Below are 27305 nucleotides of genomic sequence, written 5' to 3'. Positions count from 1 at the left end.
TTTCAGCCAGCGTGGCAGGTCTCCACACAAAATACAAGGGTCTGGGCACAATTTTAGCTGGCGATTGGAGCTCCTGGGAGACAGAGTCACCCATTCAACTGATAAAAAGAAGACTGAAACAGGGAGCCAGGCCAGGAGATTCCCAGGCAAAAAAGCGCCAGGAATCTCCACATGGCTGTTTCAGCCAGTGCAGTGGGGCACCACACGGGAAATCACACAGATCCCAGCACCTTTTCAACAGGCGACTGGAACGCCTGGGAGACAGAGTCGCCCATTCAACTGAAAAGAAAAAAAAAGGAGTCTGAGGCAGAGAGCCAGGTGATCAGGCTCAGCTGGTCCCAGCCCAACTGCAATCAGAAACGCTCTGGATTGAGAGTTTCACAGCAAGCACAGCTGAACCCTGGACGGTCCACCTCTGTGGGGGAGGGTCATTAGCATTATCGAGGCAGTCTACCACTACAGAGGTAGTCTGCCATTACTGAGGCAGCCTGCCATTGCCAAGGCAGCCCGCATTTACAGAGAGAATCCACCAGTACAAAAGTTGGCTGCAAGTGCCAAGGCAGTTCTAACTATACCTGTATAAACAGGACTGCAGGGAAGTTCACATGGCAGCTGGGCAGAGCCCACAGCAGCTCAGCAAAGCCTCTGTAGGCAGACTGTGACTAGGCTGCCTCCTCGCTGGGCAGGGAAGCCCTGAAAAAATGCAGCAGCACAACAGAAACTTATAAATAAAGCCCTAACTTCCCAGGACAAAGCACCTGGGAAAAAAAAGGGGGGGTGGCGTTTATGAGTTCTGCTGCAACAGACTTAAATGTATCTGCCCAGCAGCTCGGAAGGAACAACAGAGCTCACAGCTCAGCATTGGAGCTCCTATAAAGGACAGACTGTCTCCTCAAGCAGCTCCCTGGGCCCTGTATATCCAAAGAGTCATCTCATAAAGGAGAGCTCAGACTGACATGTGGTGGGTATCCTTGTGGGACAACGATAGCAGAAGAAGAAGCTGGCAGCAACCCTTACTGTTCTGCAGCCACTGCAGGTGATCCCCAGGCAAGCAGGGCCTGGAGTGGACCTCAGCAGTCCTACAGCTGAGGGGCCTGACTGTTAGAAGGAAAACTAAGAAACAGAAAGAAATAACTTCATCATCAACAAACTGGATGTCCACTCAGAGACTCAGTCTGAAAGTCAACAACTACAAAGATGACAGGTGGACAAATCCACAAAGATGGGAAGAAACCAGGGCAAAAAGGATGAAAACACCCAAAACCAGAACGCCTCTCCTCCTACAAGGGATCACAACTCCTCACCAGCAAGGGAACAAGGCTGGATGGAGAATGAGTGTGATGAATTGACAGAAACAGGCTTCAGAAGGTGGGTAATAAGAAACTTCTCTGAGCTAACAGAACATGTTCTAAGCCAATGCAAAGAAACTAAGAACCTTGAAAAAAAATTTGATGAAGTGCTAATGAGAATATACAGCTCAGAGAGGAATATAAGTGAATTGATGGAGCTGAAAAACACAACACGAGAACTTCATGAAGCGTACACAAGTTTCAACAGCAGAACTGACCAAGCAGAAGAAATGATATCAGAGCTCGAAGATCAACTCAATGAAATAAAAATGAGAAGGCAAGATTAGAGAAAAAAGGGTAAAAAGGAATGAACAAAGTCTCCAAGAATTATGGGACTATGTGAAAAGACCTAATCTACGTTTGATAGGTGTACCTGAATGTGATGGAGAGAATGAATCCAACCTGGAAAATACTCTTCAGGATATTATCCAGAAAAACTTCCCCAACCTAGCAAGGCAGGCCAATATTGAAGTCCAGGAAATACAGAGAACACCACAAAGATATTCCTCAAGAAGTGCAACCCCAAGGCAAATAATCGTCGGATTCACCAGGGTTGAAACAAAGGAGAAAATGCTAAGAGCCGTCAGAGAGAAAGGTCAGGTTACCCACAAAGGGAAGCCCATCAGACTTACAGCAGATCTCTCAGCAGAAACCCTACATGCCAGAAGAGAGTGGGGGCCGATATTCAACATCTTTAAAGAAAAGAACTTTCAACCTAGAATTTCATATCCAGCCAAACTAAGTTTCATAAGTGAAGGAGAAATAAAATCCTTTAAGAACAAGCAATTACTCAGAGATTTCATCACCACCAGGCCTGCTTTACAAGAGCTCCTGAAAGAAGTACTAAACATAGAAAGGAACAGCCAGTACCAACCACTCCAAAAACATACCAAATGGTAAAGGGCATTGACACAATGAAGAAACTGCATCAACTAACAGGCAAAACAGCCAGCTAGCATCAAAATGTCAGGATCAAATTCACACATAACAATATTAACCCCAAATGTAAATGGGCTAAATGTCCCAATCAAAAGACACAGACTGGCAAATGGGATAAAAAGCCAAAACCCATCGGTGTGCTGTATCCAGGAAACCCATCTCACATGCAAGGATACTCAAAGGCTCAAAATAAAGGGATGGAGGAAGATTTACCAAGCAAATGGACAGCAAAAAAAAGCAGGGGTCACAATTCTCCTCTCTGATAAAATAGACTTTAAAGAAACAAAGATCAAAAGAGACAAAGAAGGACATTACATAATGGTAAAAGGATCAATGCAACAAGAAGAGCTAACGATCCTAAATATATATGCACCCAATACAGGAGCACCCAGATACATAAAGCAAGTTTTTAATGACTTACAAAGAGATTTAGACTCCCACACAATAATAGTGGGAGACTTTAACACCCCACTGTCAATATTAGACAGATCAGCAAGATGGAAAATTAACAATGATATCCAGGACTTGAACTTAGACCTGGACCAAGCAAACCTAATAGACATTTACAGAACTCTCCACCCCAAATCCACAGAATATACATTCTTCTCAGCACCTACTCTAATGTTGACCACATAATTGGGAGTAAATCACTCCTCAGCAAATGCAAAAGAATGGAAATCATAACAAACAGTCTCTCAGACCACAGTGCAATCAAGTTAGAACTCAGAATTCAAAAACTAACCCAGAACTGCACAGCTTCATGGAAACTGAACAACTTGCTCTTGAATGTTGACTGGATAAACAATGAAATGAAGGCAGAAATAAAGATGTTCTTTAAAACCAACAAGAACGAAGACACAACATACCAAAATCTCTGGGACACATTTAAAGCAGTCTCTAGAGGAAAATATATAGCAATAAATGCCCACATGAGAAATGAGGGAAGATCTAAAACTGACACCCTATCATCAAAATTGAAAGATATAAATGACCAAGATCAAACAAACTCAAAACCTAGCAGAAGACAAAAAATAGCTAAGATCAGAGCAGAACTGAAGGAGACAGAGAAACAAAAAATCAATAAATTCAGGAGCCAGTTTTCTGAAAAAGTCAACAAAACAGCCAGATAGCTAGCCAGATGAATAAAAAATGAAAGAGAGAATAAGCAAATAGATGCAATAAAAAACGATAAAGGAGATATCACCACACATTTCACAGAAATACAAATCATCATCAGAGATTATTACAAACAACTCTATGCACATAAACTAGTAAACCTGGAAGAAATGGATAAATTCCTGGACACTTGCATCCTCCCAAGCCTAAACCAGGAAGAAGTTGAAACCCTGAATAGACCAATAACAAGGGCAGAGGTTGAGGCAGCAATTAAGAGCATACCACCCAAAAAAAGCCCAGGTCCTGATGGGTTCACAGCTGAATTCTACCAGACATACAAAGGGGAGCTGGTACAATTCCTTCTGAAACTATTTCAAACATCCAAAAAGAAGGAATCCTTCCCAAATCATTTCATGAGACCAACATCATCCTGATGCCAAAACCCGGCAGAGACTCAGTAAGAAAAGAAAACTTCAGGCCAATATACATAATGAACATAGATACAAAAATCTTCAATAAAATGCTGGCAAACCAATTGCAACAGCACATTAAAAAGCTTATCCACCATGATCAAGTAGGCTTCATCCCGGGGATGCAAGGCTGGTTCAACATATGCAAGTCTATAAATGTAATTCACCACATAAACAGAACTAAAGACAAAAACCACATGATTATCTCAATTGATGCAGAGAAGTCCTTTGACAAAATTCAACAGCCCTTTATGCTAAAAACCCTCAATAAAATAGGTATTGATGGAATGTATCTCAAAATAATAAAAGCTATTTATGAAAAACCAACAGCCAATATCATACTGAATGGGCAAAAATTGGAAGCCTTCCCATTGAAATCTAGCACTAAAGAAGGATGCCCTCTCTCACCACTCCTATTCAATATAGTATTGGAAGTTCTAGCCAGAACAATTAGGCAAGAAAAAGAAATAAAAGGTATTCGATTAGGAAAGGAGAAAGTCAAATTGTCTCTATTTGCAGACAACATGATTGTATATTTAGAAAACCCCATCATCTCAGCCCAAAATCTCCTGAAACTGATACTTCACCAAAGTCTCAGGATACAAAATCAATGTGCAGAAATCACAAGCATTCCTATACACCAATAACAGACTTAAAGAGAGCCAAATCAAGAACAAACTGCCATTCACAAATGCTACAAGGAGAATAAAATACCTAGGAATACAACTAACAAGGAACGTAAAGGACCTCTTCGAGGAGAACTACAAACCACTGCTCAACGAAATAAGAGAGGACACAAACAGATGGAGAAACATTCCATGCTCATGGTTAGGCAGAATCAATATCATGAAAACGGCCATACTGCCCAAAGTAATTTACAGATTCACTGCTATCCCCATTAAGCTACCGATGACCTTCTTCACAGAACTGGGAAAAACCATCTTAAACTTCATATGGAACCAAAAGAGAGCCCACATGGCCAAGTTAATTCTAAGCAAAAAGAACAAAGCTGGAGGCATCACACTACCAGGCTTCAAACTATACTACAAGGCTACAGTAATCAAAACAGCATGGTACTGATACCAAAACAGAGATATAGACCAATGGAACAGAACAGAGGCCTTGAAGGCAACCCCATGCATCTACAACCATCTGATCTTTGATAAACCTGACAATAACAAGTAATGGGGAAAAGATTCCCTGTTTAATAAATGGTGTTGGGAAAACTGGCTAGCCATGTACAGAAAGCAGAAACTGAACCCCTTCCTGACACTTTACACTAAAATTAACTCCAGATGGATTAAAGACTTAAACATAAGACCTAACACCATAAAAACCCTAGAAGAAAACCTAGGCAAAACCATTCAGGACATAGGTGTAGAGAAGGACCTCATGACCAAACCACCAAAAGCATTGGCAACAAAAGCCAAAATAGACAAATGGGACCTAATCAAATACCACAGCTTCTGCACAGCAAAAGAAACAGTCATCAGAGTGAATCAGCAACCAACAGAATGGGAAAAATTTTTGCAGTCTACCCATCTGACAAAGGGCTGATATACAGAATCTACAAAGAACTAAAATAGATTTACAAGAAAAAAACAAGCCCATTCAAAAGTGGGCAAAGGACATGAACAGACACTTTACAAAAGAAGACATACACGAGGCCAACAAACATATGAAAAAATACTCATCATCACTCATCATTAGAGAAATGGAAATCAAAACTATATTGAGATACCATCTCACACCAATTAGAATGGCGATCATTAAAAAATCTGGAGACAACAGATGCTGGAGAGGATGTGGAGAAATAGGAACACTTTTACACTGTTGGTGGGAGTGTAAATTAGTTCAACCATTGTGGAAGACAGTGTGGCGATTCCTCAAGGACCTAGAAATAGAAATTCCATTTGACCCAGCAATCCCATTACTGGGTATATATCCAAAGGATTATAAATTGTTGTAGTATAAGGACACATGCACAAGAATGTTCACTGCAGCACTGTTTACAATAGCAAAGACCTGGAACCAACCCAAATGCCCAGCGATGATAGACTGGACAGGGAAAATGTGGCACATATACACCATGGAATACTATGCAGCCATCAAAACGATTAGTTTGTGTCCTTTGTAGGGACCATGGATGAACCTGGAAACCATCATTCTCAGCAAACTGACAAAAGAACAGAAAATCAAACTCCGCATGTCCTCACTCAAAGGTGGGTGTTGAACAATGAGAACACAGGGACACAGGGAGGGGAGCATCATACACTGGGGTCTGTCGGGTGGAAATAGGGGAGGGACAGCACAGGGTGGGGAGTTAGGGAGAGATAGCATGGGGAGAAATGCCCGATATAGGTGATGGGGAGGAAAGCAGCAAATCACACTGCCATGTGTGTACCTATGCAACAATCTTGCATGTTCTTCACATGTACCCCAAAACCTAAAATGCAATAAAATAAATAAATAAATAAAAATAGAAAATAAATTCATACCTAAGCACACTAGAGTGGCATTTCAGAGACAAAGAAAAGATGGTAAAAATGAAATTCAATTAATTAAAAAATAAAAAATCATCTGCAAAGGAACAATAACCAGATAAACATCTTCTCAGTAGCAATACTGAATGCAAAAGCACAATATCTTCAAAAGATTGAGAGAAATTACTTTCAACTTTACTGAGCCAATCAATCATGAGTATAAAATAGAGTCATTCTCAGACATGCAATGATTTATAAAATGTATCTTTTTCTTAAGAGTTTAACACTTTCATAAGAATTTCACAAAGATGTGTTTTTACTAAATGAAGAAGTAGATTAAGAAGGAAGATACGAGAGGCTGGAGGCAGAGCAAGATGGTGTAATAGAAGCCTACACCATTCATTCCCTAACCCCTCCCTCAATAGGAAGACCGAATTTTAAAAACTATCTGCACACTGATGGTGCTCTTCTGAAGAAATCTAAAACCTGAACGAGTCCCAGTAAAGAAAAGCCCAGGATCTGATGGCTTCATTGCTGAATACCAAACATTTAAAGAACTAACACCAATTATACTCAACTCTTCCAAAAATACAGGAAGAGAAACTTCTTTCAAACTCATTCTATGAGGGCAGTATTACCTGATACCAAAACCAGACAAAGACACATCAATAAAGGAAAACTACAGGCCAATGTCTCTTATGAATATTGATGCAGAAATCCTGAACAAAATACTAGCAAACTGAATTCAGCAATACATTAAAAAGATCATTCATCATGACCAAGTGGGATTTATCCCTGGGATGCAGGGATGGTTAAACATATGTAAATCAATCAGTGTGATACATCATATCAACAGAATGGAAAACAAATTCATATGATTATTTGAATTGAGGCCGAAAAAGCATTTGATAAAGTTAAACTCTCAAAAAAACTGGGTATAGAATAGAAAACCATGAAGCACACCTACAAGATCAACATAATAAAAACCATATATGATAGAACTACAGCAAGTATCATACTGCATGCGGAGAAACTAAAAGCCTTTCCTGTAAGATATGGAACACAACAAGGATGCCCACTTTTACCATTGTTATTCAACATAGTACTAGAAGTCCTAGCTTGAGCAATCACACAGAGGAAGAAATAAAAGACATCCAAATTAGAAAGGAAGAAGTCAAATTATCCTTGTTTGCAGATGATATAATCTTATATTTGGAAAAACCTAAAGATGCTACCAAAAAATCTATTACAGCTACTAAGCAAATATAGTCAAGTTGCAGGATACAAAGTCAACATATAAAAATCAATAGCATTTCTATATGTCAACAGTGAACAATCTGAAAAAGAAATCAAAAAGGTAATCCCATTTACAAGTTCCACAAGTAAAATTAGATAACTAGGAATTAACCAAAGAAGTGAAAGATCTCAACAATGAAAACAACAAAAGAATTTCTTTTGTTGTTTTTGAAAGAACAAAAAGAATTTATCAGTGTTTTATAAAACTGATGAAAGAAATGGAAGAGGACACCAAAAATCGGAAAGATATTCCATGTTCATGAATTAGAAAAATCAATAGTTAGAAAATATTAGAAAAATCAATACTGTTAAAATGTCCATACAATCCAAAGCAATCTACAGAGTCAATGCAATCCCTATCAGAATACTAATGACATTCTTCACAAAAATAGAAAAAACAATCTTAAAATTCATATGGAATCACAAATGACCAGAATGGCCAAAGCTATCCTAAACAGAAAGAATAAAACTGGAGGAATCACATTACTTGACTTCAAATTATACGACAGAGCTACAGTAACCAGAACAGCATGTTACTGGCATAAAAACAAACACATAGACCAATGGACTAGAATAAAGAACCTAGAAATGAATCCACTCACACATGGTGAACTCACTTTCAACAAAGGTGCCAAGAACATACATTAGGGAAAAGACAGTCTTTTCAATAAATGGTACTGGGAAAACTAGATATCCATATGCAGAAGAATGAAATTAGATCCTTACCTCTCACCATATTTAAAAACTAAAATGGATTAAAGACTTATATCTAATACCTCAAACTATGAAACTACTATGAGAAAACACTGGGGGAAACTCTCCAGGACACTGGTCTGGGCAAAAATTTCTTGAGTAATACCCCACATGCACAGGCAACCAATGCAAAAATGGACAAATGGGATCACATCAAGTTAAAAAGCTTCTATACAGCAAAGGAAACAATCAACAAAGTAAAGAGACAACCCACAGAATGGGAGGAAATGGTTTGCAAATTACTCATTTGACAAGGGATTAATAACCGAATATACAAGGAGCTCAAACAACTCTATAGGAAAAAATCTAATAAGCCAATTTAAAAATGGGTAAAAGATCTGAATAGACGTTTCTCAAAAGAAGAAATACAAATGGCAAACATGCACATGAGAAAGTGCTCAACATCACTGATTATTAGAGAAATGCAAATCTGAACTAAAATGAGATATCAACTCCTCCCGTTAAAATGGTTTTTATCCAAAAGTTTGGCAGTAACAAATGCTGGCAAGGATACAGAAAAAAGAAACCCTTGTACACTGTGGGTGGGAATGTGAATTAGTACAACCACTGTAAAGAACAGTTTGGAGGTCCCTCAAAAAACTAAAAACAGGGCTACCATATGATCCAGCAATCCCACTCTTAGGTATATACCCCCCAAAAAAGAAATCAAGATACCAAAGAGATATCTGCACTCCCATGTTTGTTGCAGACTGTTCACAATAGCCAAGATTTGGAAGCAACCTAGGTGTCCATCCACAGATGAATGGATATAGAAAATGTACTTCTAAACAGTGGAGTATCATTCAGTCAAAAAACAATGAGATACTGTCATTTGCAACAAAATGGATGGAACTGGAGGTCATTATGTTAAGTGAAATAAGCCAGGCACAGAAAGACAAACATCACATGTTCTCGCTTATTTGTGGGATCTAAAAATCAAAACAATTGAAGTCATGGAGACAGAGAGTAGAGGGATAGTTGCCAGAGGGTGGGAAGGGTAGTGGGGGAATAAGGGTGAGGTAAAGATGATTAAATGGTTACAAAAAATACAATGAATAAGACCTAGTATTTGATGGTACAACAGGGTGACTATAGTCAATAATAACTAAATTTTCAAATAACTTAAAGAATATAATTGGATTGTTTGCAACACAAAGTATAAATGTGTGAGAGGATGGGTACCCAATTTTCTATCATGTGATTTTTACACATTGCATACCTATACCAAAATAGCTCAGGTACTTCATAAATATATATACCTAGTACATACACACAAAATTTTTGTTTAATTAAAAAAAAAGAAAGAAAATAGAAAACAGTGATTCCTGGAAACCACGGATCCAACCTGGAAAGTAGAGGCACGAGTCTTAGGAAAAGAGTTATACAAGAGACCTATCGAGAAACTAATCTAGACTGGGAAAAAGGTCAGAAGACACTTGGAGTGTCCTGCATCAAAGGAGGATACAGAAAACCTATATGACAGGTTTTTTTCTAATAAGGATATGATAAAGTCAAATAGTATAAAGAAAAAGAAAGGCAATTAGGAACCCCAGGAAAAATAAAAACCTACAAAGAAAGGAAATTTACTGATTTAACACATATTTATTGAAGGCCAATAAAATGTCACATATTCTTTTAAGGAATAGACATAGAAAACAAATTGAGATACTGTTCCTTCTCCTCACCGGTAACTCTGTGATTCCTTTGTCTACATATACATCTTCATTAGTGTATTTATCATAAGGTAATGCCACTGTTTATATGACAAGCTCCCCTCTCAGACTACGAATTCTTGTAAGTCCTATCTGAGTCATTTTTGTATCCCTGTACATAATATACCAGGGTACATAATTTTCAGTAGTTAATAAAATTGTAGGGGTTTTTTTCCCTAAAAGTGCATACATAGTCTGAAGAGTTAAAACAATGTGGTAATGAGAAAAATTAGATGTACTAAATACTACAATAAATGTGCACAGATGGCAGTAACCGTACAGAGGAGAGCATACCTAATGTCATCTAGAGGAAAAGCTTCACAGAAGAAAATGCCTGGGCTGTGTCTTGCTGCATAATAAGAGTTTACCAGGTAGACAAGGTAGAGAAGAGGAACGGCCTGAGCAAAGGCATGCAGGTCTGGAATAACCCTGTATGTCCAGGGAAGAGCAAGTGGCCTGATAGTGCCAGAACAGGACAGACCTATGGAGAATAGGTAGCATATGAGGCTAAAATGTACCAGGGAGAGGTTAGAGCATGAAAAGCTTTGTATGTGATCGTAAGGAGTTTGACTTTTAGATTGTGAACTACTGAGACCCAATATGTAATTGTAAAAATGCATTGATTCTACGTAATGTCCACTTGAAAATTTTGGCAAATATACTTGTAGATGCTATTTAGCCATAATGTATACACATACATCAAAAAGCCTTCCCTCTATCATTGCTTTGTAAAGAGAAACCAGGTATGACAGGATAGCTTTTTTATTATTAATTTTAAATTATTAATTATAACTGCAGATAAATGCTACTTACTATAATTTTGAGTTATTCAAGTTTCATTAAATTTTACATCAAGAAACCAAGGTGTTTTGAATAATTATTAACAAAAATAAATAAATATGTGGACTTTTCATTAGCCCAATTTTAATACTGAAAATAGAAGGCACAGGTCAAATTAACAAATTTAACCAATAAACCCACTGTTGTTTTTTCTTCCAATAAGTTGTATAACTGGCTTTAAAACTGCATATTGGGCCTCACAGTTGTCCCTCAAATACCATCAGGTGCTAGAAAAGAAGGCAACTCACTTCATCTAGTCTTCTCTGCAAATCTTTGACTTGATGTGAATACTCCTCCAAAACATGTTCAACGTGTTCCTTTCCAGGATATGGGATGATTTTTCTATGAGAATCAAGTTCCACTTCATATTTAGGGAAAAAAGGAATCTGTGTCAAAGTCCCAGCTGAAGATGTGTTTTCAATTATTGTACCACGAATAGACGACACAAAAAATGGACTTGAAGAACCTAAATATTAAAGAATTCATTAATTAACTTTTAAAATTTTTTTTGAGATGAAGTTTCGTTCTTGTTGCCCAAGCTGGAATGCAATGGTGCAACCTTGGCTCACTGTAACCTCCGCCTCCCAGGTTCAAGCGATTCTCCTGCCTCAACCTCCCAAGTAGCTGGGATTACAGGTGCACGTCATCATGCCCAGCTAATTTTTTGTATTTTTAGTAGAAACTGGGTTTCACCATGTTACCCAGGATGGTCTCGAACTCCTGACCTCAGGTGATCCTTCTACCTCAACCTCTCAAAGTGTTGGGATTACAGGCATGAGCCACTGCACCAGGCCCGTTAATTAACTTTCTCATAATTTTGTGTACACTTTATGCTAACTGATTCCCTTATTAAACCCTGAAGAAGCTTAAGGTCTCGTGGAGAAAATACGCAAGTGAAGAGATAAAGCAATTTTCGCCTTAAGCTGGTGCTGTAGCAGGATGAGACTGTTAGGGGCCTTCTTGGGAGAGAGTGAATGTATTTTGCATGTGAACGAAATGTATATAATTCATGATCAGAAGGCAAGCTGGTGGGGGTGATTTTAAAATATGTCCAAAAATTATTTTCTATTACTCCCTTGAGGGGGTAGAGGTTAATTTCCCTCCTCTTTGTAAGAAAGGGGAAGGAAGAGTATATGTATTTGTGTGTGTTTGTAACATTTGCTTAATTTTGCAAAAAGAAAAACTGTAAGAATAAAACAGAAACTCATAAAAGCAGTTATCTATGGGGTATACGGATAGGTGGAAACAGAGTGGTACAGATAGGGATGGAAGCAAGACTCTATTTAAAAGCATACTGTTCACAAAGTTTTTATTTCTGAGCCATGTAAGTGCTACACTATTGAAAAATAAAATTAAAAACAAAATGAAAATAAGTTAAATACTAACAGAAACAAGTAAACCTAAGTAAATAAGGAAATTGGTAACCACCTCACAGAGAAAAGAAAATTGTTTCCTCAAATTACATTAGAACACAGTGCTGACGTTAGAACACTGTACAACCAGCCTTAGCTACTTAGTAAGTTGTTAATGTTGGAAGTGTTGTTATAATTCTGAAACTAGTTCATGTGTATTGTAGAAGAGAGAAAATGAACAAATGTACTGAAGTCTTTGGAAATTACAGTTTTCACTGTAGGAAAGACACAAATATGAATGATAAGGAAGAACTCTATGGTATTGGATTTGAATTTGAGTTGTCAGTGCGTATAACTTATGATTTTTAAAAATCGACTTCCAAGCTTTATTCACTGAAAGGTCCTAGACACAATGGCACCTCAGTAGCAATATGCATGTCAGATCTTGATTTCTAAATATGATTCCCTCCTAAAAGGAACAAGGACTTCCTAGCAAAATGGTTGATTCCAGGTCTGAGGGAACAGGCAAAATACAAGGTGAGCCTGAAAGGTTTTGACATGCCAGAAAGCAATAAATTGAGGTCATGCCTTTAAAAAGACATAGGATCCAGCTTTAAGAGGCTGGTCAAATTTGATACAACTGAGAATCAAAAACAGTAGTGACAACAATGCATCATAGCACACTGAATTAAAAAACAAAAGATGGTTCTATAATGATAATAGGGAAAGCTTTTTTATTCCTGAAGAATATCAGCTAATAAATAACTATGATAAAATTAGAAAATCATCAATGTAACAGTTGATTTAGGCAAGGATCTTTAGCTGATGTTAATGTCACTGAATGAAGGATTATTTAGTAGCAGGATATTCACAAGGTTTCAAAAGATATGCTATAGATTACATATTAATTATAAAGGGAAAAATGTAACTTTAAATTAGTGGGATATGGCATTATGTGTTCCCTGGTGTATGCTGTAAAAGTATACATCACTTGACTGGGTGTGGTGCCTCACACCTGTAATCCTAGCATTTTGGGAGGCCAAGGCAGGCAGATTGCCTGAGCTCAGGAGTTCAAGATAAGCCTGGGAAAAATGATGAAACCCATCTCTACTAAAAATACAAAAAATTAGCTGGGCATGGTGGTACATGCCTGTAATCTCAGCTACTTGGGAGGCTGAGGCATTAGAATCCCTTGAACCTGGGAGACACAGGTTGCGGTGAGTTGAGATCATGCCACTGCACTCCAGCCTGGGTGACAGAGCAAGATTCTGTCTCAAAAAAAAAAAAAATATATATATATATACACATAAAAATTACATATGTATATATATATATATATATACATATATTATATGTATATATATACATATAATATATGTCTATATATATACATATAATATATGTATATATATATATATATATATACATCATTTATGTAAAACTCTTGTCAAATGAGTTTAATCTAAATCAGAACATGAAAAAAATTTTTTTAAATTCTAGAATGGGGACATTCTATGATACATACAATCCATAATAACTGGTCTGAACTCTCAAAGCCAATGCCATGAGAAACATGCAGAGAGAGAGAGAGAAAGAAAGAGAGAGAGAGAGAGAGAGAGAGAGAGAGAAAATGGTTGTAAATTTAAAGACAATAAGGATATCAAACAACCAAATACAATTCATGATCTTTGATTTGCTCCTAGATTAGTAAAAATACCTAAGACTTTTTGGGAGGACAACTGGAGAAATTTAAATATGAGCATATTAGATGATACTGTATTGGCAGTATTAATCTTAGATATAATAATGTGGTTTGTAGGAAATCACCCTTATTCTTAGGAGATGCATATTCAAGTTTTAAAGCAAGAATCATGATGCTTTCAGGTAATTTTCAGATAGTCTGGCAAACTGAGACACATATTACAGGTATAGAGATAAAGCAAATATGACAAAATGTGGACAACTGGTGAATCCAGCTGGAGGGTATATAAGGTGGTCACCATATTGTTCTTTCCATTTTTCCTACAACGTCACAAGATTTCAAAATAAAAAACTGTTTAGGAGGGGGACAACACACACTGGGGCCTCTTAGGGGTGCAGGAGGAGGGAGAGCATCAGGATACATGGCTAATGCACACAGGGCTTAATACCTAGGTGATGGGTTGATAGGTGTAGCAAACCACCGTGGCACACATTTACCTATATAACACACCTGCATGTCCTGCACATGTATCCCGAAACTTAAAATTAAATTAAATTAAAAATAAATAAATAAATAAAAGCTGTTCCTTGGACTTAGTAAAGACAGGAATCTGGCCACGTTGGCCAGAGTGATTTCATTGGCATACTGGGCTCAAAAGTTGTAAGGCAGTAGCTTGTAGAGTGAATGGATGGTGAAGAAATGTAGCTAGCGAATGAATACAGATCTTTCTTTTAGAAGGCATGGCTATGAAGGAGAGATCAGGAAGGAACAGGTTGAAAAAAAGGGTTTTTGTTGTTTTGGTTTGTGCATTACATTTTAGATTGGGAGACTGTTGTCAGTGTTTTTAGATTGGGAGACTGTTGGCATGTTTTTATTGATGGAAAGGTGCAAATGGAGAGAAAGAGGCTGAAGATATGAATGAGCAGGGAAAATTTCTGAGCCCGATCACTGAAGGGGGAAAGGAGGTGACAGTGGGGGATGAGAAGTAAAACATGAGTAGTGAATTAAGAAGCTAACTTTTCCAAAGAGCTATGGGAGAAGGAGGCATGGGCTATGTAAAATAGTGGACCTTCAGCACAGGACATGGGGAGAAAAGAAAACTGGAAAGATACCTGGCTAAGGTAATGAGAAAGATTTCTTGGCAGCATCCAATTGAGATAAGAGACTTACTTTAAAGTGGAAAATCCACATTTGTGTATTTTCCCTAGCAAATACACAATCTTGCAGCAGCTCAAATAATAATGGAGAAGGCAGTCAGCCTGATACGGATTTGTGTTTTACTTTAAGAGTGCAAGAGAATAACAAAGGGGAAAGGAAGTTGAGAATACTGGCAAGTGACTGGCTGAAACACGGAATGATACAAAAGAAAGTGAAGATGGAAAGAGGTTGATAATTTTGGAGAAAATGGCAGAACTGAGAGTAGTTGTTCTCAACCTCTTCAACCTTTGTTGTAAATCAGAATCACCTGGGGAGCTGTAAAAATAAAAAAATAAAAAAACAGCAGTGACTGAGCTCCACTCCAGACCTACTGAATCAGAGTCTCAAGGTGTGGATCTAAGCCATTTACTGTTTAAAGAAAAAGTGATTTTTAACATGGGGCCACTACTTTCATGAGCAGAAAATAGGTGTACTCTAGGAATACAGGAGTGAGATGGTTGAAAGACAGGAGGTGAAAAAAAAAAAAACAACTTTCTTTCTGCATGGACAGCACTCCCACAAATAAGCATGGTGAATATTCCTAAAACCCACCAGACTTTCTGTAAAATGGGTGGCAAGCACCCTCCACAAAGTGACACAGTACAAGAAGGGCAAGGATTCTCTGCATGCCCAGAAAAAGCAGTATGATGACAGGAAGCAGAATGGCTAAAGTGGGAAGACTAAGTTATTTTCTGGAAAAAGACTAAAACTATCAGGAAGATTGTGCTGAGGCCTTGAGTGTGGTGAACCCAACTTCAGATCTAAGAGATGCAAGCCTTTTGAACTGGGTTGAGATAAGAAGAGAAAGGGCCAAGGGATCCAGTTCTCAGCGTCATCTTTTATTTTATTATAAAAACAATTAAATCTTGAGTTTATGTTAAAAAAATAAATAAAGACAGGAGATTGAATTTCAGAAGTCTATCAGTTCTTGGTAATAAGATCCAAAATAAGGGAGTGGGTAACTAAAGGTTAAAATAATAAGAATTTAAGAGGTCAAAATGCTGTAAGTCTAAGATCTTAGATGGGTCACCCAGGAGGACAGTATTACAGGATGATGATGTACCTTAGCAGGGAGGGACAACCCGTGAACTACATGCCAGTGCAAATTATGAGTATGAGGATGTGGCTATGCAGAAAGTGAGCAAGTGGAGGTGGGCAGCAGAGAGGAGTATGGTAGGGTGGAGATAACAATGGCATTTTAGGGTGCGTATCGCATCCTAAAATTAGGAGCATATTGAAAAGCAGAAACGTTTATACAATAGGGGTGCTGAAAGAAAGGTTTTTAAGCCAACCAGTAAAACAGATCTGTAGCTGAGAATAAACTCTGCATGCATGAAAAGAATGTTGTATCTGTGATTATCCTATTTTGAATCTGAATTTCTCCTGGAAAAAAACGTATATGAATCCGGCTTCTGAGACAGACCATTAAATCGAAAAGAAGAGAAAAATAAGCAGAGAGGGGCAAGAAAGGGAAAGTGCAGGTCATTTGCCTGATTGCCCTTGAATGCATTCTCTGTCCTTCCCTTTCTCTGTTGAGTGCTGCAGGTTCCCTTTCTAGTTCTCTTCTGGGTAGGTTTGCAATGGGAAAACTAGTGGAAGAGTCAAAGGCAGCAGAAGGGGGGAAGCCAAGGTCATGATCCTCTCACTGCTTCAGATGGGCATCTGGTAGTTAGTGGTGGTTTCAGCTCCTTCCAAGCAGCCCTCTCTGTGGTTCTACCTCTATCTTCCATGCCTTTACAACAGCTGCTTTCCTCATTGTCCTTCTAGTCAAAGGGGTGGTTGGTAGCAGCTTCCTACAGCTGGTAATCTCTGTGTTGTTTCATCCCTTTAGGCTTTGGAGCTCTTTCAACACCTATGTACCCATTCCCTGTATTAAATCCCAACTATTTATTAAAATTGTGTCTGTTTTCTTGACATAGGAATCACCTTTTGATTGAAATAATTTGGATCAGAGGTGATAGGGGCCTGAGCCAGAACAGCAGTAATGGGAATGGAGAGGGGAAAATGGATTCAAGAGACATTTCAAGGGTAAAATCAGTAGGGCCTCAGTACCTGACTGGATGTAGAAGCAGGTGAAAAAAAAGAAGTGAAATGACACAAAATTCTGACTTAGGGTAGACCAAGAAACACAGGAGGAAGACAAGGCATTAGGGATGCATGGTGCATGTTGAGGCTAAAGTACCTCAATGCAGAAACACTTTTTAAACCAAAAAATTCCTTAAAAGACTAGGAATTTCTTCCTAAAAAAACAGAATTATAAACAATATGGTAGACATTCATGACCATGGTCTATAACCCACATGGTTAAAAACAAAATATACAAGAAATAGCAGCTTGAATGGCTATCACGAAGATTGGTTAATTCTAATTTTTTCCCATTTTGTTTTATAAATGGCACATACCTCCATTAGATGTGATGCCACTACTTGATAGAAGATCTTCATTATTTGATTCACATGCTTTTGATTCCATATTAAATATTGCTACCTATTCTTAGAGATCTTGAAGTATGAATAGTTCCCTGTTTGGTTCTTTTGATTCCTGTCTATGGAAGACAGAGATTCAATCTTATTAATAAGGTACTATGTGAAAAAGTTCGTAGAAGAACAGGAACTGATTTTATTAACATTTGAAATTCAGTAATAATTTCTTCTTCAGAAAAATAATTATTTATACAGAAATACATATTACATAAAACTAATAAATGAATACAATCTTTTGGTGAAAGTTGTTAATTTTAATGGCCAAGCGGATTATTAAAGACAACCCAAAAATCTAAAACTAATAATTATTGTGGTAAGTAGTGCTCTGATTTTGGGTAGAGGTTTCTCATAAAGTTATACCATCAAATAATGGAAGAAAATATCTCTTTAGCAAAACCCACAAATCGTCAAAATAGAAGTCATTAATAAAAGTTGAAGAACTTCTTTGACGTCAAATAGTGCTCACATTTTTATTTAAGCTAAGAGGAGAATTCTGAATGTGGAGAACAGTGGTGGTGGTCTGATTTCAAATATCCCTCTTATCCTCCCAAAAAGCCATAAAATCACCCAGGCACTCCACACCCCTAGCATCACTGGAAGACAGAGAGTACCACAACCAGCAAATAATCTGCAAGTAAAGGGAAAAGCTTTTTCCAAAAGAATTCCCACAGTCCACCTACCACCACTACAAGCCTAGGAGTACAGAAAATGGGAGGGAAGAGGTAAGCAGAAGACAGAGAATGTACAGATAAATTCACCCCCAGATGTAAAAAAGTAAAGGCCAAAATATTAAGCACAGGTTGGAACTTGATAGTCCATAGCCCTGACAATGGGGTAAGGGCTTGAAGAAGTAGTGGCCTCAGAGAAGCAATGTTTCTTGAGGAGAATGAGATATGGAGAGAAAAGGTGGTCTCCCCTGGGGTCATGGCAATCAAGGGAAAGAAGGAAATGAGAGGGAAACATTAAGGAACCAGCAGAAACAAAACACAAGCTGGATATACCATCCTCCTTCCACCCTTCCCACCCAACACCACTACCCACAAAGAAACTGCATGGCAAAAGACAGTCTTAAAGTAGGAACCTTGTCCACAAAATGAATTGGAATAGATAAAAGCAGACTATATCTACTGCAAAATGTCAGAAAACATGAATACAATCTTTTCTGCTGATGAAAAGTCTCTCCCACAAACAACAAACATGAAGCCAAAGAAAATTGTAACATTATACTTCAGACTGAACCCAGTATGCTCAAACAAGCATTTAGGGGTATGAAAAATCACCCTGAATTAGATATGTAAAGCCAAAGAATAAAAATGGACAAGAAAGAAAATAAGCTAACAAACAAACAGGAAGAGATGAAACAAGAGTTGATTAAAGTTAGGAAAAACAGAGAAGAAGAAGACACAATTATATCAGAAATAAAGACTGAATCACAAAGTACACAAGCAATGATAGGTTGTAATAAAAATTTAATAAAAGTACTGAAGAAATTCAGGAAAACCACCATGAGAATAAAAAATAAGATAAAAAAGTAAAAAGGGTATGAGCCAGGCATGGTGATACCTGTAATCCCAGCACTTGGGGAGACAGAAACAGGAGGATAGCTTGAGCCCAGGAGTTCATGACCTGCCTGGGCAACAGAGCAAGACCCCATTCTCCACAAAAAGAAGAAAAGAAGACAAAAAAAAAAAAAGAGTGATATAGGAATATTGAAATGGAAGACAGGTAAATGAGGTTGAGTATAACTGGGGTTCCTAAAGGAAAAACATAGAACAATGAAACAGAACTATTATTTAAAATTATAATCCAAGAAAATTTCCTAGAAATAAAGACCTCAATCTATACATTTTCCATACCAGGGAAAATTGACCAAGAATGATCAACTCTGAGACATATTCTAGTAAAACAATATTAAGACTTTAAAGATAATGAAAAAATCCTCAGTGCCTCCAGACAAAAAAGATGAAATAATTTACAAAGACAAGAAGATTAGACTGGCACTAGGTTATTAAAAACAACACACACAGTAAGGCGAGAGTGGAGGAGTACTTTCAACAAAGGACAGAAAGTATAAACTAAGGCAATTACAGCCAGGCAAGATCGCCTTCAAAAGGTTTTGAAGCCATAAAAAAGTAGTTTTGTCTGTACCAGAACACTGTGCTGTGTGCCTCTGCTGAGGATTCTACTAAATGAGCTTCAGTCACCCAAAAGACCACCGTAAAATGTGGCAGTGTCTACAACCAGTGAAGATCTTCAAGGTTTTGTGTAGGTTCTAAATTTTTTAAACTAAATTTGGAAAAAAGGATAAAGACAAACATTTAAAAAACAAGACTTAGACAACTGCAAAGGGACTGATAGTGAATATTTAAATATTCAGTTATAGAGTTGAGAAAAACAAATATGAGGTAATGGCACTGAATAGTGATATAAATATTATGTGCTTAACAACAGAGAATAAATGTAACTAAAAACAGGGGGAAGAGGGAAAAAAGTGGAAGGTGAAAGACCACAGACTGTTATAAATGGAATAGATTGTCAAAGGACACCACTTAAAACTGACATAAAGTAAAAGATCAAGTAAGAAAAAGGGGGCTTAAAAGTGCACTATAAAAAGCATTAATACAAAAGTAACCACGAGAGTAAAAAATACAACCTTCTTAAATGACAAAGAATTTTAAAAAGAAAACATAAAAAAGAAACACCAAATAAACTCTAACAAATATAACACAATCAGTAATTACACAAGATAATATAATAATGTGAAAATAACACCACAGAATTTAGACCAAACAGTCATGTTGATAAATATAAGGGGACTTCACTCGCCTATTAGAAGAAAAGGATTTTCAAATTGGCTAAAAAAAAACCTGCTATGTACAAAAAAGTATGCCTAAGAACGCACAGATTCAAAAAGGCTAAAAATAAAAAGATGAACAAAAATTTGCCAGACAAATGAAAACAATAAGAAAGCACAGGTTAAAATCCTGATACCAGACTAACTAGTCTTCAAGCCAGACAGCATTAACTAAAACAAAGTGCAGTGTACTTGAAGTTAAAAGCCACATTCCACAATAAAGATATGTACCATATAACACAGCAAGCACCTGGATAAAGCATAAATCCACAGAAGATACAGTAAGAACTGAAAACACAGTAATAATAGAAGACTTTAACAGACAATTAGTATGAGACAGACCAAGTGGACAAAAAATAAGTAGAGATAGATATAAAAGATTCAGAAGAACTAATCACTAAGGTAGATCCTTTGGCTATATATTGAACACCATACTTTGATAAAAGACAATATACTTTCCTCTCAAGGGCACATGGCACATTCACAAAAATCAATCATATTCTAGGGCACAAATAAAAGGTCAGTAGGTTCCATAAAGCAGAAATGTTACAAACAGCACCTCCGGTCACAGTATAATCAAGCTAGAAATTAAAATCAAAACTTCCAAATTAAAAGGGCCTTTCCACCTGGAAATTAAAATGCCTTCTATTAAACAACTCTTATGTGATAAGGGAAATATAAGCTGAAATTAAATAATTTATAAAAAATAATAATGAAAACAGTACATAACTGTGACATACATTAAAAGTAGTAAAAAGACGAAAATTCCCAGCCCTGGACACCTATATCAATAAAAATGAAATAATAAAAGTAAGTTAATTAAGTCTTTAACACAAAAACATAGAAAAATGGGTAAACTAGGTTGAGCACGCTGGCTCACGCCTGTAATCCCAGCACTTTGGGAGGCTGGGGCGGGCAGAGGTCAGGTGTTCAAGAGCAGCCTGGCCAAGATGGCAAAACCCCGTCTCTACTAAAAATACAAAAATTAGCTGGGTGTGGTGGTGAGTGGCTGTAATCCTAGCTACTCAGGAGGCTGAGGCTAGAGAATCACTTGAACCCAGGAGGCAGAGGCTGCAGTGAGCGGAGATCTCACCATTGCACTCCAGCCTGGGTGACAGAGTAAGAGTCTGTCTCAAAAAAAAGAAAGAAAGAAAGAAGCATGGGTAAACTAAAAGAAAGCACAAGTAGGAAATAAATGCAAAAGCAGAAATTAAGATAGAAAACAGAAAAACAATTGGTTAAATTAATGAATCAAAATCTTGATTCTTTAAAAAACAAAATAGATGTGGGTGAGCGCCACTAAAATGATAGAGGAAAATCACATATAAAACACACTACTTATCATTTTTACATTAATTCATGATTGTAAGCATAAAGTGTTTAAAAATTTAAAAACCCTGAGCTAAACAGTTTTTATTAAATGGAATTCCTTTTTATTTTACTCACATTTTCTTCCTTTTGATTACTGAGATGCCACCTGTCAAAGCTACAGTTAAGGACAGAACATAGCTACCTTAGCATGTTTCATGCTATCTTTTTTAGGAAGTAAGTAGTAGGTAGGGAGATATTCCATAAAGAATTATAACAAATGGAATGTTAGTCAAAATTTCTAGGCAATTTAAATGCTCTAAATAGAAGAGGCTGCCACTTGAGGAAAAAAAGAACTCTGACTATTGAAAGAAAAGGATTTTCAAACTGGCTTATAAATAATGACTCTATGCCGTGTACAAGAAGCATGCCTTCTCATTTAAGCAAGTTTCATTGTGAATGTTTGTTGTACAATTTTTCTGACACACTAAAATGATACATTTTGGGATTCTTCGGGATAATGAATGACACTAAGAAAGTTCAAATTGGTGAGTAACGTTATCATGAATTAGAGATCCATCAGAAGCATAGAGGAACAAATAGGACATGTATAGAACTACAACCAAATACTGGAAAATCATATAGTAATTCAACATCAAAGATTTAGTATTAAGCAGGAAACAGAATCTAAGACCAAGGTAAGCAAAACTGAAACCAGAAGTTAGAGAATAGAGAAAAGATGCAAGACGGAGGTTTGGTTTTAGAATATTCTGATGTGGAAATCATACTTGTTTACTTTGACATAAGATGACGAATGTTTGTGTTATTCAGCAGAACCCAGTACCACTGATTCATAATAGGCTCTTGGAAAGCAGCAGTCCTTCAGAGGGAAATTTTTTTCTTAGAAAATTAGTAGTTTACAGAAGACAACACAGGTTTATTCACTTAAACAAGAGTTTTAAAACAACCATTTGTTTGTAAAGAGGATGCTTAGTACCTCTATTGCCAATGCTGGTAGTTATTTTATGTGTGTATTTTACAGTAATAAAAATCTGTACTTAAACAGTATTTGTAATTCATTTTCACTATTTTAGGCTGACTATATATCCTCAATTTGGTCAAGTCATTAGTGTTTCTCTACTTTTGTGACACTTTTGTAATTGAAATATTTTTCCTATTTTCGGGCATAAAGCTTATGAAATGATTGAAGATTTCTAGAAAAAGCAAGGTTTTTTTGTTTCAATAAATCATAAAATTGTTAAAAAAAACACTCTGTACTTGGTTGATTTGGGGATCATAACATGAACTTACATGTGTTTATTTTAAATCTCTGAGTAAAATACAGAAGTGAGATCTTGGCCTCTTCTGATATGCCCAAGGTCTATTATAAACAGTTCTGCCTGATTTAAAATTATGAACAGGTTCACATTAAAAGGAACCTTACATTTCTAACAAGCAATATCTATGTAACTATTCTACTCTAGATATTTGATTGGAATGTTGAAAAAAAAAAAGAAAGGCCTAAGAAACCACAGACCACAAAGAGGCGACTTTTGGAGAAAAACCACAAGCCTTAGGTTTTGTAATACAGTTGAGATAAGGCACTTAAAAGTATCTCCTGGGTTCTGACTTCTCTTCCTTGGATTCTAAAGGCCATGGTGGATATGAACTTAAACTTTTCCTAGTGTGAATAATCCTCACCTTGATTTCTTTTTGTATGGCTGCTACTTAAGGCGGACCTCTCCTGTGATTATCTAGAATGAATGACTGATTTAGAATCCAAGCTCTATGGGTATTTTGTGTGTGTGTGTGTGTGTGTGTGTGTGTGTGTGTGTGTGTGTGTGTGTGTGTTTGTTTTGAGATGGAGTCTTGCTGTGTCACCCAGGCTGGAGTACAGTGGTGTGATCTTGGCTCACTACAACCTCCACCACCCAGGTTCAAGCAATTCTCCCACCCCAGCCTCCTGAGTAGCTGAGATTACAGGCGTGTGGCACCACTGCCTGGCTAATTTTTGTATTTTTAATAAAGACAGGGTTTCACCATGTTGGCCAGGCTGGTCTCGAACTCCTGGCCTCAAGTGATCTGCCTGCCTCAGCTTCCCAAAGTGCTGGGATTACAAGCATAAGTCACCGTGCCTGACCCAAGCTCTATTTTGATTGGGTATAGATGACTTACGATGTATGTTCTATTTAGATTCCTGGATTCTTCAACTGACTCAAGGTCCTAGGATGATGAACCACCCTACCTTCCACAGAAACCAGAGACTGGGGATATTATAGAACTGATCTGTATTCTTCTAGAACCAGTCTGCAGATATGTTTTCCTTGGGAAATTCTGAGGTGCCTCAGGACTGATTCAAATAAACATATCTGGGCTGGTACAATCTCAGAAACAATAAGGAGAACCATTCATGTTGAACAGCATTGTACTGCCTAAATTGCTGTTAACTGCTTATTAACTTCACATGCTCTCATGTCTGTTTTCTCAATCACACTCTTTCAAGTCTCTGGATGTTGTCATCCTAGCTCTGTGATTACTAGCTGTGTCACTTTGAGAACAATATTTAACCTGTGTATGACTATATGATGGAAATAAAGAGTATACAGTATAAAAAGTACAGGGCATATACCTCAAAAGAATAGGAGTTAACTGATAACTCACATGCAGGCCTTCCTAGACAGTAACAGCAGGTCTTCCTATATAGCAACTGCCTCAACACATACAAAGTACCACATAATTGGATAGCAATAATATGAAGAATAATAATACTATCTGGCAGGGTGCTGTGGTTCATACCTGTAATCCCAACACTAAGGCAAGTGGATCATGTGAGTTACAGACCAGGAGTTAGAGACCAGCCTGGTCAACAGAGTGAGACTCTGTCTTTAGCAAAAAATGAAAAAAAATAGTGGGGCATGGTGGTGCTTTGCCTTTAGTCCCAGCTACATAGAAGGGTGAGGTGGGAGGATTTCTTGAGCCCAGGAGTTCAAGGCTGTAGTGAGCCCATCACCACTGCACTCCAGCCTAAGTGACAGAGCAAGACCCATCTCAAAAAAACAAAAACCAAAAAACTCCCCGAAATCCCAAAACTATCTTTATAATTTAAGCAGTGTATGTATATCAATTCACTTTCCCATACTAAAGAGCTATATTAAGCTTCATACAGGCACACTAACAGAAAAGAAAGTGAGTTTAATCTACATTGACTAAACACAGGGACTGTTATAATGTAACATGGAATTAAGCTATTTAAGATCACATTTCACCCATACATAATACCATCTAGTTGGGAGGCAATTTAGAAGCACAAAACTTAGAATCAGGAAACTTAATTCTATCATCGGTTAACTGTGAGAGCATGGGCAGATCTTTTCATATCTCTGAGTCTCAATTTCCATCCTTACTAAATGAAATTACAGTTGTGTGTGTTTTTCAAATCCTTTTTAAGCAGTGGAAATGTTTCTTTAAATCTTCTGAGCCCCAACCACACCCTCGTCTCTGCCCCAGAGACACCTCTGGAATACAGAGGGCTCCACTGAACATAGTCTGAAAACCAGCAAGATAAAGCTCTTGCAGCTTTTATATTGTAGGTTATTCTGTCCTAAGCATCCATCAGGTTCAAGGCTTCAAGTTTTCTAAAATAAATTAGATGCAGATACAGATAGAATAGTCTATCAGTTGTATATGTTCGTAATTCTCAAATATAACTAGAAGTAAAACAAAAGTTACCTTAACTTCTGGATATTCTTATTTTCACTTATTCTATTAACACCTGAAAAACAAAATATTTAAAATCTGCTCATTTACATATATTTCATTTACTGAAATTTATTATTTCAAAAGTTCAATTTACAAATTCATGTTCATCACTTAAGATCTTGACAATATCTAAAACACACACATATAACAATGACAACAAGAAGTGCCAAATTATTTTTTCCTTTTATGTGAAAATACACTTTAATAGCCTACAGCAGGCCAGGCATGGTGGCTAATGCCTATAATCCCAACACTTTGGGAGGCTGAGATAGGAAGATTGCTTGAGGCTAGGAGTTTGAGATCAGCCTAGGCAACGTAGTAAGACTTTGCCCCGACAAAAAAAAAAATTTAACAGCCTATAGCAGCCAGATGTGGTGGTTCATGCCTGTTATCTCAGCACTTTGGGAAGCTGAGATGGCAGATCACTTGAGGTCAGGAATTTGAGATAAACATGGAGAAACCTCGTCTACTAAAAATACAAAAATTAGCTGGGCATGGTGGCGTGTCTCTGTAATCCCAGCTACTGGGAGGCTGAGGCAGGAGAATTGCTTGAACCTAGGACGCAGTAGTTGTGGTGAGCCAAAATCGTGCCACTACACTCCAGCCTAGGTGACAGAACGAGATTCTGTCTCAAAGAAAAAAAAAATAGCCTATAGCACTTATCTAAATCACATTTTTACAACAAAATGTGTTTAATTATATGCTCCCTATTGGCCCAATTCTAATTTTACTGGCACAGATCTTATTGGCACCATCAAGATGATGTAGCAAGTAAAGCTACAAGCACATATGACCTAATATCAATATTCTCAGACCTGATCTTTCTCCAGGTACAGTCCAAACTGACTTAAACAGACCAGCCAAATACCTTCTGACCATTCTAACTGCTTTTCACTGTTTGGAAATGTTTTTGACCAGGCAACATCACTTGCGCTTGGTTAGAGAAGTAACTGGGTACAGAAACCTCTGTCTGGTGAGTCAAAACAGGTCTATAAATTTTAAGCAGGTATACTGAAATGATAAACAACCAAGATTTTTGGCATAGCTCAGTGGAATATAAGCAGTTTTAAAAATATTTTAAAAATGAACGAGCCTGTAATTCCAACACTTTGGGAGGCCAAGGAGGGAGGATTGCTTGAGCTTAGGAATTTGAGACCAGCCTGGGCAACATAGTGAGATCTTGTCTCTACGAAAAATAATTTTTTAATTAGCTGGGCACAATGGTGCATGCCTGTAGTCCCAGCTCCTCTGGAGGCCGTGGTGGGAGTTACCACCTGAGCCCAGGAGGTTGAGGCTGTGGTAAACCATGATCCTACCACTGCACTCCAGCTTGGACAACAGAGTGAGACTCCAACTCAAAAAAAACCAAAAAACAAAAAACAAAACATGAAAGAAAAAAATGAATATATTCTATGTGCAGAATTCAGACTAATGAATGGGAGTAAAGAGAGGCAGAGTCTAGTTCAAGGTGAAAATAAATTTTCTTTTTTTTTTTTTTCTTTTCTAGGTAACTTTTTTTTATTCCTAGATTTTATAGGTTTTTACATTAAACTTTGTAATATATTCCATTTGATATAGTATCTAGAAATGGTTTTCCTAAGTTTTTTCCTGATGTTCAAAGACCAATTCCATCTTCACACTCTGAGCAGTTTTTTTTGTTGTTCAAAAATTAATTTTTCTTCAGTTATAACT

The 27305-nt window shown here is 37.3% G+C and overlaps 1 protein-coding gene and 1 non-coding gene across 14 annotated transcripts in view; one reads left to right on the top strand and one right to left on the bottom strand.

Moving 5' to 3' along the window:
* CCDC158 (coiled-coil domain containing 158) overlaps window positions 1–27305 on the bottom strand; it is a 119505-nt gene that overhangs the window by 84574 nt on the left and 7626 nt on the right. For 12 of the 13 annotated variants that reach the window (XR_001820674.2, XR_005197749.1, XR_001820673.2 and 9 more), the window contains exons 2-4: window positions 25584–25626; window positions 17612–17754; window positions 11207–11424 (exon numbers count right to left, since the gene is read on the bottom strand). Coding sequence is in view for 10 of the 13 variants with exons in the window: in XM_017514775.2 (XP_017370264.1) it covers window positions 11207–11424; window positions 17612–17681 (288 nt within the window). In the remaining 3 variants the exon portion in view is untranslated. The remainder of the gene's footprint in view (window positions 1–11206; window positions 11425–17611; window positions 17755–25583; window positions 25627–27305) is intronic. The other variant, XM_017514773.2, reaches the window with a different exon arrangement.
* On the top strand, window positions 16557–16628 carry LOC119468945. The gene has a single exon (XR_005197755.1). It is a non-coding gene; the product is annotated as a small nucleolar RNA SNORD50 (small nucleolar RNA).

This window comes from Cebus imitator, unplaced genomic scaffold (genome assembly GCF_001604975.1).
Source record: "Cebus imitator isolate Cc_AM_T3 unplaced genomic scaffold, Cebus_imitator-1.0 Scaffold537, whole genome shotgun sequence".
Classification (NCBI taxonomy): Eukaryota; Metazoa; Chordata; class Mammalia; order Primates; family Cebidae; genus Cebus; species Cebus imitator.
This window is presented reverse-complemented; position numbering and strand designations above follow the sequence as displayed.